A 19168-nucleotide genomic window follows, 5' to 3' on the forward strand; every position below is an offset into this window, starting at 1 on the left:
TCAAAAGTAATTCAGTACATTTAATCAAGTGCTGTGAACTTTACTTTTCATTTTCTGCTACTATATACATTGAAAGTTAAATATTGAGGTCAATTTGTCAATTTTAATCCACTGTGTCAATCCGATCATTTTAGTCAACAATTTGCAGATTCGGATGAATAACCAATTATATGTTAAAACTTTACTGAAAGTGACATTCCAACCAGCATGCTAACCCCAATCTCTGCTGATGAGACCTTTTTTTTATGGAAGTAAATCACGTGACCGCCCAGCCTCGCTGTCATGTGATTTACAGAAGGAGTGAATATGCACGCAGCCGTCGCGCGCATCCTGTAGAGAGCCGGGTCGGAGCGTCAGGATGGATGGGACCGTGCTGACGGTGACTGTTTTGTTCCTCACTTCGTCTCTGGGTCTCTGCTCCTCTGACACGTACGTCCTGGACGATAATGCGGGACTTGGGAGAGTGTTTGACGGGATTGGAGGTCTGAGCGGTGGAGGGGTGAGTTCAGTCTGTCCGTCTACTTCCTGGTTCGATACCCTCCAACACACGGGAAAGTAAGCGGCTTGTTGTTTACTAGTGTAACATTTCATCTCCTTCCTTCAGGCCACCTCTCGGTTACTGGTGAATTATGAGGAGCCGTACCGGAGCCAGATACTGGACTACCTCTTCAAAGTAAGACCTGAGCCGAGTCTTCCGTACAGTCGAGTTCAAAGTACGTGAAACTCACTGCTGTGTGTTTTTGTTCCGTCTTCAGCCAAACTTTGGAGCCTCTCTGCACATCCTGAAGGTGGAGATCGGAGGAGATGCTCAGACTACCGGTAAGTGACATTTAGCAACACAGCGGCTTATTTTTTTTAATTACTTATTAATTAGTATATAGTATTACCTATTAATTATCAGAAGATAATTCCAACACTCCAAAGTGACACCTTCAAATGACTTAATAAAACTGAGTGAAGTGGAGGCGGATAATTCTTAGCGATTCTGCTTGATAACATGTTTAGACAAATAATCAGTTGTTGATTAATTTTTTCTGTCACATGACTAATCAGTTGATTGATTAATTAATGGATGCACCAATAGTTATTTGTGAATGTATCAACCTCTGGTACCTCCAGATGTGCGCCGAAATGTGCAGAAAATAACAAAACGAATAACATATACAAAAACATTTAAAATATTGACATAACTGGTAGTACAACAATAATAATTAGTAATAGAAAAATAGTAATAGTTGTAACAGAAGTTATAAAATGGGGTGAGGTCAACATGCTGTTGAGGTTGTCAATAATTGACATGTCACACAGTCTATTTCATGTCATTAAGTATTTTTGCGTGCAGATGCTTTGATTGCGTGTTGTTGTTTACATTATATAGTCAGATCATTTGCTCTTACAACTAATAAGGCAGGATTGTAGGAAGGCCCTATGACTGGCCCGGGTGAAATCACTAATTTGCACCTCTTTTGCTGCTGTGACGTCTTTCAGAGCATTTACACTGTAAACACACCTGTCACCTGTAAAACACGGTGCTGTTGAACCAGAAAAACACAGCAGATTCACTGCACTCTGTGATGAAAGAGTGAGCTGCAGCCCTGAAATAAGTTTTAAAAACACACAATCAATGATCGAAGCTTCTCACACGGAGGCTCCGACACTTACAGGAGCTCCAACCTGAGGATGAGAACTGACAGATCCTTTTTAGCTCACTCTCTCCACTGTGTGTGTGTGTGTGTGTGTGTGTGTGTGTGTGTGTGTGTGTGTGTGTGTGTGTGTAGCCTTGCAGTTGTGTGTGTTCTCAGTCCGAACAGAACAACTTATACACTTACACTTGCTAATTTTGATGGAAAAAGTGTTAGGATTAGCCTTCACCTGAAGGCTTCCAACTAGAGGCTCTTGTTAACAACAGCCATCTTTAGCTGATCTCAGCTGGCCTTGCTATCTCCCCAGTGGCTTTCTGCAGTTGTTTGGGTCCTGAACCCCCCAGAGGACTGATATTAGAACAGATATTGTTGTGTTTTACGTCAGGGATATGATAAACCCTGGATAAACCTTGGATCCACAGATCGTTTTTATTTTGACAGTATATTGGACCGTGATTGTTTTCAGATGGAACAGAGCCGTCCCACATGCACTATGAGAACGATGAGAACTACTTCCGAGGCTACGAGTGGTGGCTCATGAAAGAGGCCAAGAAGAGGAACCCAAACATCACACTCATAGGTGAGAAAAGACACTGTCACTGAGGTCAAACAAAAACCTGATGACGCAGAAATCAAATATCAGAATGTAATACTAAGAGACAGTGATTAGTTTATGATCAAATACAATGTCATTAGCTCTCTAAATGGATATCATCATCACCACCATATTATAGGCTTTTTTGAATGTCTACACATACTAGTTACATATGGTATGAAAACATCTGGCATGACAAGTTTAACTCAACAAGTCTAACACACGATGGGTGGAATGACGCTGATGGGTACAATGGAGTATTAGGCCATGTTGAGGAAAAAAAAGAATAAAGTCATAACATTAAAAGAGCAAAGCCTTTCTTGTAATAATATGACTTTATTCCCTTAATTATGACTTTATTCTCCAAATTTCTGATTTTTATTTTCCCTCAATGTGGCCTTAATACTCAGTCGTAGATGGGAAATGTAGTCTTAAGACTGAAACCAGCTGGGTGCATTAGTTTGACGATGATACTGCACTCAGAGCATCTTGAACCTCGTCTGTGTGTGTTGGTGTGTGTCTCCCTGCAGGTTTGCCCTGGGCGTTCCCTGGTTGGGTCGGCCATGGTAAGAACTGGCCCTATGACTTCCCAGACATCACTGCGGCGTACGTGGTGAACTGGATCCTCGGTGCCAAGCAGTACCATGACCTGGACATCCAGTATGTTGGGGTGTGTACTCAAGTTACTTAAAGTCTTGCTCCTTGCCATGTGGTGTAGAGTGGAAATCAGGGCTGCTCAATTATAGCAAAAATCATAATCATGATTATTTTGATAAATATTGAGACCATCGTTATTTAACACGATTACTCATTGACTTTGGAAACAACGGCATTTATTGAACTTAAAAAAAAAAGAAAATGGAAAACAGATTGCAAAACATGGTTATACACAATATGAGTTAAAGATATCTGAGTGTTAAATAGCAGCCAAACAGGGCGTGGTCTGTCCCGACTATACTGTATATAGAAAGTCTCTGAACCGGAACACTGCTCAAGATGACGCACCGTTACGATTTTAATGGTACTACTACTTTTATCATTACCACTTATCGATCCAGTACTTTAATGGTTATCTTATCTGTACTTTTTGTTATTTTGTAAGAAAAAAAAATAATAAATTGAGAGCAGAATTAACATGCTGCTTTATAAAAATAATAATCTAAATAATTTATAAAATTAAAGCAGCATGTCAGTCTTCGATCTGATTGGCCATGTACTCACATGGATGGGTGTCATGGATATTCCCATTTTTAATTTGCCTTTTCAAATAGTTTTTCAGACTAAATTATGAAATTAATGAAATGCTTCATTACTTTTCCTGTGACATCCCTGGTCCTCCAGCCATCCAGAACATAGTATCACACCATCGACAACGAGTATTTTTAACTGCAACCAACTTGGTGACAGTATTTCAGGTAAATGTAGGGGCGGATAAACAAATCAGCTGTAGGCTGAGTTGTAAACATTTTGCTTGAAATGTAAGCATGAATGTAAAACTGGACTGTTTGAGCAGCAGATCGTGTCACTAAAATTCACTTTTATCTATTTAGATTTGGAATGAGCGAAACTATGACACCAAGTACATCAAGGTAACCCCGACCTCTTCTCTTTCAATGTCCCCTCACTGATTTGACTGATAAATGTTTAGTGCATTATGGGTAAGCTGGCGCCGAACTGTGGATTGAGGAGAAAAACAGCCACCGACATGACGCACAGTCTGACTCTTAGTGGGTGATTTTTCCACTTGTAGCTGGGTTCCTCTGAGAGCATGTCTTTGTTGCCAAGGTGCTCCGGGACATGCTGGATAAAGTGGGTCTAACTGGTGTCGGCATCATCGCAGCAGACGGTGATTGGAGCATCGCTAATTCTATGATCGTTGACCCGCGCCTTAATGATTCTGTTGAGGTGATTGGGTAAGTACATTTGGCTTCAGGTCGCATTCAGAGGCGGCTCAGTCACTGCTCATTTGACCCAATCATACGGCAATCACACTGTAAAAGCATGATTTTCACCCCGTGCTGTGAGGTCACTGAAGGACAGTTTGATCGCTGATAATTAATTGACTAAACACATGATGCGCAGATGGTGAGATGTCAGGCGTGTCTTCTTCTCTACACATCTAACTGTGAGCTGAATGTTTGTGGCTGTTTTTCGGTTGGGCGGTTCAGTCAGACACTAACTTGATAAGATGCATACATTCATGCTCCTCTGCAGTGTATCTACATGCATGTCGTGATAGAGCATGACATGTTAACCACTGAAGTCAGATAACTCTTTGTGATGTTGTAAACTTTATTGTATATTGCTGCCATCATGTAAAAGAAGAAAATGCATTTCTGGTTTTCAAGCTATGCTTATCAATATCTTTATATTTATTTATTTATTTGGATCCATATTAGCCACTACCAAGGTAGCAACTATTCTTCCTGAGGTCCACTCAAGTAAACATGACATCATAATGCAAACCTATAATGTAAATTAGAAGCCAAAACAAAATGAAATAAGAAAATAACAACAAAAACAAACAACAGTAAAACGACTAATTACGATAATAACAACAATGACGGTGAGACGCTAAAATTAACAGTGGATTAAAGGGCTGAGCTGAACAGAAAATAACTTTATGATTCATCTTTTTTTTCAGTTGAATTATCCAGTCTTGATTCCTAAAATCAGGAAATCCATCTGTGCATCTCTGCCTGTTCTCAGTGAATATGTTTGTGTTTGATGTTACATTGAAGCTGTGGTTAATAAGTATAAATGGCGCTGTATAGTCATGTAAATCCTTTTTTTTTCAGTGTGCTCAAAAATAGGATATTCCCTCAGAAAGTAATGTAGATGATGATAACTGGCTGTCTCCACTCACTTCAACTATGTTGTGAATAGTTACAGTACATGAGCACACAGCGCTGTTAACAGGACTGTCAGGTAGAGAATCTAGCATTTGCTTCTAGAGTCTGGAAACAAAACCAGGTGAATCCACTGAAGTAAAGTTAGCATTATGTGGATTCTACTTTGTTGAATGAGGAATTAATAATCTAACTTTTAAGTTTCTGATCTGCCTTAATATACTGATAACTATGTTAACAATTGAGCACCTCTATGCAATTTACAATATATTCAAAAATATTAGAAAACAGCATTGTTGCTCAAATTTTGGGAATAATAACAAATGATAATTCCTGATATTTATGTGACAATTGTTTCAAGTGGAAAAAAATCACACTGGGACTTTCTGAATTAAAATCCAATCTACCTCTGCACTAGATCTGCAACTAACTGTTAAATTAGCACTCTATTAATTAGCTGATCATTTTCTCACTTACTCGATTATTCTTTTGTCTGTAAAATAATAAGCTTTATTTATAGAGCGCTTTTCATACAGGAGATGTAGCTCCAAGTGTTTTACAAAAAAAAAACAAAATAGTACACTAAAATAAAGGTGGATAGAAGGACAACGACATTAGACATTAGAAAGATAGTAGATGATAAAATATGTACATGAAAATAAAACCAGACAGCAGTAAGAATAGTAAGAAGTAGATGAGTTAGACAGGAGTAGATGTCTTGTTTTGTCAGTTTACTGTGACAAAGAAAAAACATTTCAGAAACTGGAACCTGCAAATGTTTTGCTTAATAAATGGTTAAAACGATTTGGTTCAGCAGTGAAAACAGATTCTTATTAATGATCTGTTGATTGACTCATTGGAAGTCAACTCTTCTCAACTATCTCATTTCCAATCGGAGCAGCAGCTGTCTTCATAGATGAACTGAGTGTCCTCTACCTGCAGAGCAGCGAACAGCAGACAGACTCAGTCAGAAAACAGCTGGCGAACATAGAAGAACATTTAGCAGCTGAAGAGAAGCTGGTGGAGGCCGAAACACAGAGCTAACAGAGAGGGGGAAAACTGGTCACAAACTACATGATTTACATGATGGCAGCAAATACTGTAGAGACAAAACGCGTCCACATGGTCAGAGCTGCGACTCAACGTCTTCTCTGCTCTCTGTCTCCCTGTGTGACTGTGACCGGCTGCACCAGCTGCTGCGGTACACTCTGGATAAAAGCGGTCTGGAGGGGGTCAGGATCATAGCCAGTGACAACCTGTGGGAGCCCATTGCCCTGTCTCTGCTTCTAGACCCTGAGCTGAGCACAGCTGTAGACGTGATAGGGTAGGATTACGTCTCTGAGCGTGACGTGTGTGAGCGTCTGTCTCTAACTTGTGCTTGTGCCTGAAAAGATTGAGCTATTAACAGCTGATTGGCTTTGAGAACGTGTCTTCTCCTGCATGATGCATGTGATAACAAAAATAATAAGTCTGATAACAGCATATGTTGATTTGTGTGTGTGAGTATCTCATTATTTAGTTTGCTTGTAGTTTTTAAGCTGTTAGAGGAGCATGATCATGTTTTCTGTGGCTGGTTTGTTTGTTACTTTTTACAGCAGGACATGGTGTGTTGGACATCTGTCTGTGTGTATAGACGTCTGGTGAACTCAGTAACTTCAAGTCCAGCGGAAATTAAACAGCTTCATTTGTCTGCTCCAAGCACATGTCTGTAAATCTGTTGATCTGTGAGACCAAAATGGAAGAACTCATATTTTCTATTTCTTGTTTTCATGACGGTGCCCAGTAGTTCTGCATTGATTCAACAGAGAGCTATCAAGTATCCACTATGTAGCTGGAGACCTTATTTGGAGGCCTCCAATCATAAAGCGGTAATTTCAGTGCTGTGTCCCACCGAGCTAGACCAGTCTCTGAACAACAACCCACATTAGCCTCAGTCTGCTTCTTATGCAGCTTAGCAACAGGAACACGTCCGGTTCTGCACCTTTAGCTTGTAGAACCAGCCTCCAGACAAACAGCCACCAGGGAAACATGACGTGCTAACATCATTCTGCAGGATAGATAACTAATTAGCTAATTAGCACATTCAACTGCCCCCCCCCATAGACCATGAACCAGTGGTGTAGTCTACATGACAGGCAGGTATATGCTGTATAGCCACTAAGAAAGCTCAAGAATTTCCATATAGCCACTTAAAAATGCCACAGGATACCTAACAACATAGTTTTGAGACAGAACTTGCACTTCAGTAAATTGTTTTCGTAAAAAACGGGTCGGGAGATCTGACAGTAAACTCAACAAACATGTCGCAGTGTCCCACCTACACCACCATCTGATTGGTTATATGATGACATTATTAAAGGTCACCTTTAGGCTGCCAGGTGAATCAGTTCCCAGGTGAGAACCGAAAGCAACTAATTAACTATTTTAAGCTGTAACATATCCTGCTCTCTGCATATCTTAATCACATTTCTTTTAATTGAAGGCGTCCTCATTACAAATACTTATTTATGTAAAATGAATATGAGCAGATGTATTTAGCAGATTTTATTTCCAAACATCAGAACTGAAGTCAACCTCTAAAATGGAATTGTTTTCAATACAAAACCCTTTTTCTTCATTTATCAAACTGAGCTTAACTCTCAAGCACAGCAGAATGCAATGCCTTTCTGAATATGTGCAGGAACTTTGGCAAAATATAACAGTAAATATTACATTACAAAAGTTAGTATTCAAATCGGGAAATATCTGATCAAAGAATAACTGTAGTCAGCAGGACTACAAATCTGATTTGCAATGAAAGTAATGGAAAAAACTCAACTTTCATGACTGTGATACTCAGTGCTACAGATGCTTTTTGATCAGTATCTGCCTGACGTTACACTGAAGTAGCTGCAAAAGCTTCAGTGCGTTGCAGTCTTTTTTCCAGATTGGTCTTGAGGTTGTGTGAAATCACCGGATTATTCTTCCCTTTGGGTTTTTCTCCACCATCTGATAACATGTAAATTAACACATCAGTCACTCAGATGTTAGCTCGTATTGTCATGTTTTTTGGCTTTGCATTAAACCAGTTCTAAGCACAGATGTTACATTTCCAAAATTTGACAGCTGTCTCTTATCGTGTTACCTCTACCTTGTGTTGTGTGTGTGTGTGGCGTCCAGGGCCCACTACCCAGGCACCACCACAGTGTCCGACGCCCTGAAGACGCAGAAGACGCTGTGGTCATCGGAGGACTACAGCACCTTTAATGATGAGGTGGGGGGAGGCTGCTGGGCTCGCATCCTCAACCAGAACTACGTCAACGGACACATGACGGCGTGAGGAAATACACCAGCAAAATAATCTGCATTTCTGTCCAAATGTATTTGTTTCATTAGGATTGAATTTCATCCAGTGTTTTATTTGATTAACCTGAAATTTATGTTTTCAGAGAGTGTGCTTTAAATCATTTGAAGAAAAGTCACAAAATGAACTGTTCATGTTGTTCTTAGTTTCCAGCTTGATGTCAGTTTATTTTAAGAAAACAAAGAATATTTCAAGTTTAAGGTGTAAAAAATCATCAAGAATCAGAAGCTGTGGTGACGTTTGGAGCGAGTGTAACTGTGCATGTAAAGCCTGTGTGCAGCTCTCTGGTTGCTGACAGTGAATCTTCTTCCAGCACCATCTCTTGGAACCTGGTGGCCAGCTACTACGAGAATCTGCCGTTTGGCAGGGACGGGCTGATGACGGCAGAGGAGCCCTGGAGTGGCAACTACGTGGTGGAGTCTCCGATCTGGATCACAGGTCTGCACCACATCCCACACACACACACACACACACACACACACACACACACACACACAGACAGATGTTTTGCTGATGTGAGCGCAGGAGAGTGTCAGATAGTACATATCTCTTTAAAAGTCCAGTACAGCTGGACGGCCTCTCCAGCTGCCAGGGTTCAGTCTGATATTAAACTTAAGGAAAATAAGGTCTTAAAATGTCTTATATGTACTCTAAATTTTGTTGTAGGTATTAAATAGCAAGTCTGAGGTAGATGTGTTTGTCGCCGTTTGTTAAGTCTGTCCATCAATCTAGGTTTGGGAATGGGAAAGTGCAGATTGAATGAGAAATGTTAGGAGGAGACCCCCATGAATCAAGCTTTGTTGTTCAGTCTTTGAGTCTATTTTTTGCAGTGGAGCTTGTTGTAGGCTGTTCCCCAGTAACTTAAGTGAGAAAAGAAAAAGTCAATGTGCATAGTGATGAAGGCTGAAAGGCCTGCACTACAACACACCAAAACATATAACATGTTTTTTCCCTGATTATCTAAAAAGTAATATGAAATTGTGTATTAGGATATGGAAAATGGTTATCATAGTTATTTCTACCAACATGCATTATTGGTGTGATTCTTTAATACTGCTGCTGCAGGTGTTTAGATCTTTTATTGCTGTTTCTATTTGTGTCTACTATGTAATGAATTTCCTGTTTATCTCTCACTGTACTGTCCGAATACAGGCAAAGTGCCCAAAAATATAAGTTAAGAAAAAAAATTCATTGATTTAAGGTCTTAAAAAGCACTGGTTTAGATTTTTAAAACTATGCAGGAACCCTGAGCTGTCTGAGCATCACACTAACATGACAAAGAGACAAATTCATGTAAAAAATCCCTTGTTGCTTAGTGGCAGAGGGCAGTTATTAGAGAGGAGCCATTGTGCATGCTGGTCCAGCAGTAATAAAAATAACCTTCAGGTTTAGCTTATTACAAAAAAAAAGAGAACATGCTGCGCAGAAAGAAATATTAAAGAAAACTAAAAGCTGTGCTGTGCAAGGTGATGAAGACAACCCAGGCCATTCTGTTCTGTAGGAAAGAAACAGGAAAATAAAGTGAGGAGAGACTGTGTGATGGTTAGTTGTGTGTGTAGTGTGGTTTGATCTGGACAGTACGAGGAAGGAACTCCTCGACTATATGAACTTCCTGCTACAACAGGAGTTTCCATAATCTATATAGATGGTCATGATTCGACCTTTTTCTCTGACCTTGTAGTTTGAGTAATATTTTGCTGGCAGTTTAACACCAAATATTGTGTGTGTGTGTGTGTGTGTGTGTGTGTGTGTGTGTGTGTGTGTGTGTGTGTGTGTGTGTGTGTGTGTGTGTGTGTGTGTGTGTTTGAGATGCAGTCAGGTTGTTTGGACATAATGTTTCTGTCTCTGCTTGAGATCAGTGGAGGTGATAAAGGATTCAGTAGAAGTGGTGATACGGTCACAGGAAATACTTGAGTATTTCAGTCTGATAAATAAATGAGGGACATGAACATATGAGTGTGCGTTTGTTCTGCTGTGGAAAGAGCATTCTCTGTGCTAAGGTCACCAACAGAAACCACTTATCTGAGTAGAAGTGCAATTATACTAAGACACATCGTCAAGAAAAAAAGTGTGTGGCTCAGTATAAATTCAGAGTGGTTAAGTTTGGCAGCGACTTTACAATATCATGAAGCACTCTCATTGTCGAATGTATCTGATTTATAACCTACCGTTTAATCATTTTTTGTTTCCCATTCATTTGTTCTCATCTCTCTGTTTCTCTGCCAGACCCGTGGCTCTGACCATGGTTTGGAGACATCTGGTTCTTAGCTAATTTAGCCTGACTAAGCAAAATTGGTAAAAAAAAACAAACAAAACTTAACAAGCCTTCAAAGTCAAGCTTAAGAGCCTGGTTCCAAACCTTTTTGCCTTGTGACTCCTCAAAACAAACTCATCATCACTAAGTCATCATCAGTGATCCACTAGTTGTGACCAGTTTAACCACAGACAGATTTTTTTTGCCATGTGCTTTCCAGAATGGTTCTTACAGAGGCTGAGAAGTAACTTTATTATGTTAGTAGTAGTCCACAATGAGAAAAAAGCACAGATTGAAGCGAAGCATGGAAAGGTTTCACAGAGCATAAATGCCATTCTGCATCTCTCTCCTCATTTCTGGTCTTCTCTCCGCAGTCAGAATATCTAATGAGTAAAAATTCACCACTGCAGGAAAAAGCATGTCAGTCACTCCCACGTGTCTTTTAGCACTACGGCCTCAATTCACACAGGCATACACCTCACTCCTGTTGCTTTTAAAAAAATGAACTGGGATATTGCAGGCAGAATTTGAGGTTGTACTAAAAGATAGAGGATTTACAGTTAGCTACAAACAAAACATTTAAGTCCGCCAGATGCTCAAAAAAACCTTTATTTGAATAACAATTTAGGATTTTATAAAAAGTAGTTTTCATCCCCCTTCGTCTCCCTCTACCTATAATTTCTTTAACATTTTGTATGTTGTTTTGTATGTGTGTTTTTTTCACTTAGTATGTGTTACAGTTATCATTATCACATAACTCTACTTCATCCTTACACAGTGAAGTAGTTCAAGGTCAACTATTTCAGTTGGAGAGAGTACATGTAATGCATTCAATTAACACTTTCTTTCATCAGGCCATATATTTGATAATGCCAGATTTCCTCCAGCTGTCTCTGATAGTGTGCCTTGGTGGGCAAAAGAAAGCATTTTCTTTGTTCTGTTGATCAACAAAAAGTCTACTGGGGCAGATTAGTTAGAGCCAAGGTTGTTATAATTAGCAGCTCAATTTTATTTGAATGCTTGAATTATATTTTTAACTTGACTCTATATTTAATCATCAATAATAATTTTGATAATTACTGACCGATTTCCAGACTTTTCCAGACATCTGGACGTCTGGCTAAAGTGTGAGAGAAACTGGTAAACAATCAGATGACGGTTTTCAGTCCAGCGTATGAGTGTTGAACACAGGTGTGCCACAGGCTTCATTCCAAGGACTGATTTTATTCACAGTTTTTGAAAATGAATAAGTTGTAAAACTTATAAACAACACATCTGTATGCAAACACAATTTTATATACAACAGCGCCCTCTGTTGCTCAAACTTGTGTTTTTATTTCTGTGCTGTACAGTGAATTGGAACTGATTTGATTAAATGCAATGTGACTAGATGTTCTGTTTGCATTGATGTCCTTAGAAGAGAGAAGAGAGGTGGCTCTCAGTGGCCCTCCCTGTTTAAATAAAGGTTTTAATATCTAAAAGACTGTTTGGCATGATGCAGAAATAAGAATTAACCTTATTTTAACAGATTATTGATAAAGGTGATAGGAAAAGCTTCTAGGTGCACCTTTAGAGTGATTTAGTTTGATATTGAACAGTTATAGGACGTCTCTGACTGATTATTGTGGCTCTTGAACATATGACTATTAATGTGAAAAGAATATCTGTCTTAAATCATGGTCTTCAGTAATGGTTCAATAAGTAACCGGTACTGTATTGTTTTCCCTGCAGCCCACACTACACAGTTCACCCAGCCAGGATGGACCTACCTGCAGACTGTTGGACATCTGGCACAAGGGGGAAGTTATGTTGCCTTGACTGATGGGAAAGGAAACCTCACTGTTGTCATAGAAACCATGGCAAGTTAGGCTTTTTTGCTTGTTGCTTCTTCCAAGTTTTCACTTCCTGGTTCTGTAATTTTAAATAATTACTTAAAAATGATTTTGAAAGTTGTAAAGCTGTAGCTGTTCAGAGGCGTTCAGATGGAGTTTAGCTGTCAGGTTTTCAGCTGTGTTACATGTGCTAACAAAGTGTAGTGAAGTTACACTATTACACAGAAACACTAAACCTGTTTCCTCTACAGACTCATGATCATTCAGTCTGCATAAGACCTCCACTCCTTCCATTTAATGTGACATCCCAGAATGCAACTTTCCAGCTGAAGGGATCCTTTGTAAGTTCCTCTCGGATTTTTATCAATCTAATAAAAGTTAGCAACTGATCCTTCTGTCTTATTCAAGGTTTTTATTTTTTCTCAGACTTCCATCAAGGAACTCCAAGTGTGGCGCTCCCAGTTTAACTTCAAGACCAAGAAGCCCTCCTTGTTCAAGAAACTCACTCCACTGAAGGTAAAGGGACATTCAGAATTATTATTAAAAAGAGGAACAAGCTGAGTCTTTTAACAAGGTCTAAAATAACTGTCTTTTGTTTGATGATTTTAGCTGTCAAATGGATCATTCACCTTAAATCTGGCTGAAGATGAGGTTTACACTTTAACCACAATTACAACAGGAGAGAAGGGCAGTTACCCAGACCCCCCTCCTTCAGCTCGCTTCCCTAAAGTCTACAAGGATAACTTTAATGTTCGTAAGTATCAGACACAGAACACAAAGGATGAGTCAGGTCTTAGTCTAATTCTTCAAGCAGTTTAAACATGTGTATTACAGACTAGAGTGTGACAGGTTTAGGAAATTGACAAATTACTTGATTAAAGCTGAGAATTTGTTATGAAAAGTCCTTAAGGTTGTGTCACAACCCGGCTCAAGGCTGGACAAAGGAGGGGAGACCACACATTAGCACTTACTAAAAATAAGTTTATTTTACACAACTAAAAAGGAAATTAATCATAAGACCAACAAAACACAACAAAACTGAACAGGTTGGAAACCAGGGTGAGAGAGGGAAAGTGGCTGACTGCCACCAGCTTATATAGTGCAGCCAGAGCAGGTGAGCTGAATCTCCCTGACGACCAGACTCCACCCATCAGGCTCCTGCAGCAACAGGCCTGCTTCGAGAGGATCCTAACAGTTGACAACGTACCCACATTGGAAAATGAAGAATGAAAGAAATAGCACAGGGTCCTGAAAAACAAATTTACATTTTCATCTTTTTCTTTTGCTTAAAGCCTAGAGTCAGACATCTGCAACAGCTGGCAGCGGAAATTAGGGTGCTCTTCAAGGACCAGACAAAGTTAGAATCGCAAGGGGCTGCACATGGTCTTTTATTTTGAAAAGCTCGGAATGTGATGGTGGGGGCATTGTGCTCTCCTCAGCAGCAGGGACAGGGAGACTGGTCAGAACTGAGGGAAGGATGATTCAGCCAAATACAGAGAGGCCCATGAAGAAAGCCTGATCCAGGGTCCAGGAGACAGTTCACCTTTCAGCTCCACAATGACCTGAAGCAATGACAACACTAGAGTGTCTTCAGGACAAGTCTCTGACTGTCCTTTAGTGTCGCAGCCAAAGACCAGGCTTATAGCCCTTAAAACACATGTAGAGACCTTAAAATTGAAGTTCAGATACTTCCCATCCTGTCTGACATAACCTGAGAAGATCTATCAGGAAGAATGATATAAATTGACCAAATCCAGGTGAGCAGAGCTTGTAGAGACTGAGCCAAGAGGACTGTAGAAGCTTCTTTGGCAACAGCTACAACTTCCAGAGTGCTGAATTCTGGATGGTGAAAATGCAGCGAATTTTTTAATGAATAAAATAAGGGTTTTACAAACTTGATTGAGTGCAAAATACAGACTCACAATATTGGATTGTCTTTGATATTTTTTAAGTTTCCCTTTAACTGCCCTCTCAGAAGCTAACATTGTGTTCGTCAGTGCTATTTACATCTTCAGAGATCAGGCCACTATAGTTGTGCTAATAGAATGTGATGTAAAACAGAAAGAGGGATTCAGGTTAGAGCCATAGATTTTAATACAGATATTTTAAAGGAGACTTCAATAGAGAGGAGCTTGTTAGTCCATCTGAGTCTGACGCCCATGGACATGGTAAAATTATTTCTTGAAAGCAGTGTGAAGTATAACGAAGAACCATAACTACAGGAAACAAGTTAGCACAGTTACAGAATTTTACAGTAATACTTGAAAATAGCAAAGAGAAAACAGCCTTCTTCATCCTTCTCCACCTTTGCAGGAAACCCTCCCTTTTCCGAAGCTCCAGACTTTGCTGACCAGACGGGGGTGTTCGAGTACCACATCAACCTGACTGACCCTGGACCTTACACCTTCACCTTACGACAGGTTCTGACTGAGAGACCCATCACATGGGCGACAGACGCGGACCAGACCATCAGCGTCATAGGAGACTATCAATGGTGAGATGATGTATGACCGTATAGAACTAAATATGACAACTGTCTACAATCCAGGACTCTGCCAGGTGTCTATCCATGTTGTGTTGTTGTGTTACAGGCAGAACCTGACGGTCACATGTGACATCTTCATGGAAAGTGTGAAGACTGGCGGTGTTTTCATAGCAGCCAGGGTGGATAAAGGAGGCCAGTCCATCCGCAGCGCTAGAGGAGTCTTCTTCTGGGTGTTTGCAGACGGCACCTACAAAGTCACCAATGATCTGGGTCAGTAGGATCACTCCTCGCTTCAGTTCACATTTTACTGTTAAAACAAAAACAAAGCCAAGACTTCCAGACTTTTGGTATCAAATCCATTTTCAAACGTCCAATCATCCTGACTAGAAGGTTATTGATTTCCCTCTGTTTTCTTCTGCTGTCAACAGCTGGTCAGACTGTACTTGCAGAGGGTCAGTCTGGAACCCGAGCATATGGCTGGCACACCTTATCACTCACTGTGAAAGTAAGTGAAGATTTCACGTTGTATTCAGAGAATTTGAGGCTTCTTAGGCTTTTTTCTTCTTACTGATGTGTCATAAGAAAGACTGTAAGCATCTTTGTAGTGTCTACTGCAGCTTTTTAAACAGGCGATATTTGATATTGATGCTTCCGCGCTGGTGGGAGTCAGAGCCATATTGTTCTCAGGTTGTCCTTCTTCAAATATGGCACAAACACTTACTTGGGGATGAACTGATTAAGTTTTGGTGGTCAAAGGTCAAGATCAGTGTGACCTCACAAAACACTTTTCACTCAAGTGAACTCAAGACTTCACACAGCAATTAAGACAATATTTCAAACAAATGGTTCATTTTTTCTATGACTCTGGATAAACAGGGATGTAACCTGAAACTAGTCTGAGTCCAGGAGGCAGACGGCCACCAGGAAGTAATTCTAGTTTGTATGGATTATTGGTTATGGCCAACAAATCATTATGAAGCCTAAGGGCACTGAACTCAGTGACATCAGGCGGTTTGTAGAAATTACAGAAGTACTTGAAGACTTCTCCTTCATCACACCTCACTGATTTCATACTGTAGTTTCTATCTCCATATCATTTCCCAATCACATCATGATACATTCTCTAATTACATTACATTAAATTACTACATGGCATTTACAGTATGTGACATTTCATGTTGCAATGTCATGTAATTGGATAATGTAACGTGGAGGCTGTCCTCCTGTAAAATATGAGCCCATAGGTCATCTGTGCAGCAGGTTAATGTGACCCATAGTTACATTTTGTTGCTAGGTGACATCTAGTGGTTGTAGTAATTATGACAGGAGCAAAGGGAAAAGTGTGGTGACGTGGTATAAAGAGAGACAAAGTCCACGTCAGGAGGAAGTTGTGGGGGATGGATGAATGTGACGCAGGAGAGCGGTGTTCCATTCCCATGTGAATGTAGCAGTTTATGTTGTTTCTATTATCCATGACCGTTCGACGAGGTTACCACATTGTTATTATTGTAACCATGACAACAAATATCGTCTAATGTTGAAGAAGTACTGATTTTAACCCAAACCACAATCTTTTCCTAAACCTAACCAAGCCATGAGCATTATTATAGTAACCAGGTAGGTAAGCCACTGTCAGTACAGTCCATGTGTTTGTAATTGTAACCATGACAACTGAGGTCTGGTACGCCAGCTGCCATAAGGACGCTATTTCAGGAGACACTCGTATCAGCGGGTTGAAGAAAGCAACATGTGTGATGATGATTGGGAAATGATGCACTAATACTTTTATTTCATTCTATTAGACGGAATCAAACCTAGATTGTTGTCGCTCATGTGGTAATTGTCATATGACACAAGTAGGAATCAAGATCTTAATATTGGCACCCATGCCCCAAGAAATAAACAGAATTATTCAGTAAAATTACTTACTGAGGTTTTGCAATGTTCAAAGTCACAGAGAACTGATTGATTGAACTTCATTCAGTTTTGAAGGTGGAAATTTCAATGATAAGGAAACATGAACTTTGTTTTTGAGCAAATAATCTTGAATAATGTTGTTCAGTGTTAATCTGTCAGCTCCATCTAAATGCCTTATAGTCACATCCCTGTTACTGACGATCAGAGTGAACAAGCAGAGAGTCTATAAAGAGTAATAATGCACCTAATAAAACAGACAAGTGTGTATGTCGTAAAGCTTTCCACTGGAACTGTGTCTTGCAGGGACAGCTTGCATCAGGGCTGCTGAATGGATACCCACTGTGGAAGAACGCTGTGGTGCTGAACCCAAACAACGGCTGGGCTGCCATAGGAACACACTCATTTGAACTGGCACAGTTTGATAACTTTGCTGTGGTGGCAGAATGATGATTTAACTGTGAAATAATGATTTATACTGTGATGTTAATATTCTGATTAATTTATTGACTTGATTAATGCCTTGTTTTAATACTGATGTGCCAAATGTACACTTGATTTTTTTTCTCTCTCTTTAAAAAGTTTTACACAAGAATTAAGGAAACACAAAGAAACATAACACTGCACCCTTTAAATTTGCTCAATGAGATAAATGTTATTTTGAACTGATTTTTTTTATGAAATAAAAGGATTTTATTATAAACTGCTTTTTAATTGTTTAAAAGCATTTGTGTAGTAGTAAGGGACAAAATGTGTCTAGCTCACTGGAGTGAAAATGAAGAGGTATATGTAAATGGATGAAATAATGTGTGATGTTATCTGATTTTACAGCTGTTTTCAGTGAAAAGCAAAAACGGCAGAAGCAGATTAATTTGATTTCAACTATCACTGGTTTAGAAACAGTATCTGAGGAAATTGTGAGCACTAGTTAAAGTGTAGTATGTAGAATGGCTCCTAAATAGGTGCCAGGACACTACGAAGGTCACAGGGACTCAAGGGGGGGGCATGTTATTCAGAGATTTAATTGTATCAAAGTGTGACCAGATCACATCCTGTATAAAGTCTATGATTAAGTCTATGATCATGCTTGGATATTATGTGTTCAGCGTCCAAATCCGGGTCAGAATGCTGCTTTACATTTGTGCAACTGTAACTGACTGTAAGTATTTGGACAATTACACATTTTTGTTCTTGGCACTACATTAAAGTCTCAGTTTCAACAGACGGCAAAATAACTCTGGCCCATACTTGGGCCACATCTTTGTTTTCTTCTGGCCCAGTTTAAACCCCAACAGCTCAAATCTGGCCCATATAGAACATGATTGTCTGATGCTACTTCCACATCTGGACCAATTCTGGCATACACAGAAAATCTTCTGGCTGTCAGTGAGTACTGGAGGAGAACAGCTGGACTCTGCCCAGATCTGGATGTATATGGGCCAGACTTTGCCAAGGACCCAAGCATATGTTGGGCCAGAAGTTTCATTTTACTATAGTGCCTTTGGCATCTTTGTGTCATTTCAACAGTAGTTCAAACATGAGGAGCTCAGATGTGGCTCAGTGTTAACTGAGAGGTGACACTTGCACACCTCATGTTACAGCATCATGTACACAATTCCTGGAAGCTTAAAACATCCCAGTTCTTTCCTGGCCTGTGTCATCACCAGACATGTCACCTATTGAACATGTTTGGGATGCTCTGAATCTGCATGTAAAATAGCGTGTCTCACTTCCTGCTAATATCCAGCAACTTCACCCAGCTACTGAAGAGGAGCAGTCCACCAACCACCAACCTGATCAACTCTGTGTCGCACTGCATGAGGCAAATGATGGTCACACCAGATACTGACTCCTTTTCTGATTCACAAACCTCTCCCCAAAAAATGCACATCTGTAGCCCAAGTCACACAGTTCACCTAATGAATGTTTTGAAAGTCTTTTTTCAAAATAAAACTGCACAATTTAGAGTGACCTTTTATTTTGACCAGCCTAAGTTACACCTGTGAAGAAATCATTCTGTGTAATCAGCATCTTGATATACCACGCCTGTAAATTAGATGGATTATTTTGGCAAAGGAGAAGTGCTCACTGTCACGGATTTTAACACATTGGAGATGAAAAATTGAGAGAAAGACGCCTTTTGTGTGGTGAGGAAAAGTCTTAAATCTTAAATCTGCTTTCTATATTTTTGTTCTGTGTAGAGTGAGGTGGGGCTGTACGGAGCCCCTAAAGGGACATGGGGAAAATATTTTT

The 19168-nt window shown here is 39.9% G+C and overlaps 1 protein-coding gene across 2 annotated transcripts; it reads left to right on the top strand.

The window, feature by feature from the left end:
* The first annotated feature begins 304 nt into the window (after nt 1-304).
* Nucleotides 305-18139, top strand: galcb (galactosylceramidase b). 2 transcript variants are annotated; one of them, XM_056393744.1, is made up of 17 exons: nt 305-499; nt 605-673; nt 756-819; nt 2110-2223; nt 2769-2908; nt 3789-3827; nt 4024-4151; nt 8247-8402; nt 8744-8868; nt 12416-12543; nt 12768-12857; nt 12943-13032; nt 13126-13270; nt 14830-15010; nt 15108-15271; nt 15430-15506; nt 17222-18139. In XM_056393744.1, exons 1-17 carry the CDS (start codon nt 359-361, stop codon nt 17363-17365), a joined length of 1995 nt encoding a protein of 664 aa, XP_056249719.1. In that variant the 5' UTR covers nt 305-358; the 3' UTR covers nt 17366-18139. The 2 variants fall into 2 exon arrangements, with proteins under 2 accessions (XP_056249719.1, XP_056249718.1); XM_056393743.1 differs by lacking the exon at nt 4024-4151 and adding an exon at nt 6281-6411 and having other exon boundaries at nt 306-499.
* The last annotated feature ends 1029 nt before the right edge of the window (nt 18140-19168 follow it).

The sequence above is a fragment of the Seriola aureovittata genome, chromosome 13 (assembly GCF_021018895.1).
Source record: "Seriola aureovittata isolate HTS-2021-v1 ecotype China chromosome 13, ASM2101889v1, whole genome shotgun sequence".
Classification (NCBI taxonomy): Eukaryota; Metazoa; Chordata; class Actinopteri; order Carangiformes; family Carangidae; genus Seriola; species Seriola aureovittata.

Bases quoted from the DNA above. Each gene is read 5' to 3' on its own strand.
- galcb (XM_056393743.1), top strand. From the start codon at position 359: ATGGATGGGACCGTGCTGACGGTGACTGTTTTGTTCCTCACTTCGTCT. The intron at 2,909-3,788 runs GTGTGTACTCAA...TTATCTATTTAG, and splicing joins TGGACATCCAGTATGTTGGG to ATTTGGAATGAGCGAAACTA. The intron at 6,412-8,246 runs GTAGGATTACGT...TGTGGCGTCCAG, and splicing joins ACAGCTGTAGACGTGATAGG to GGCCCACTACCCAGGCACCA.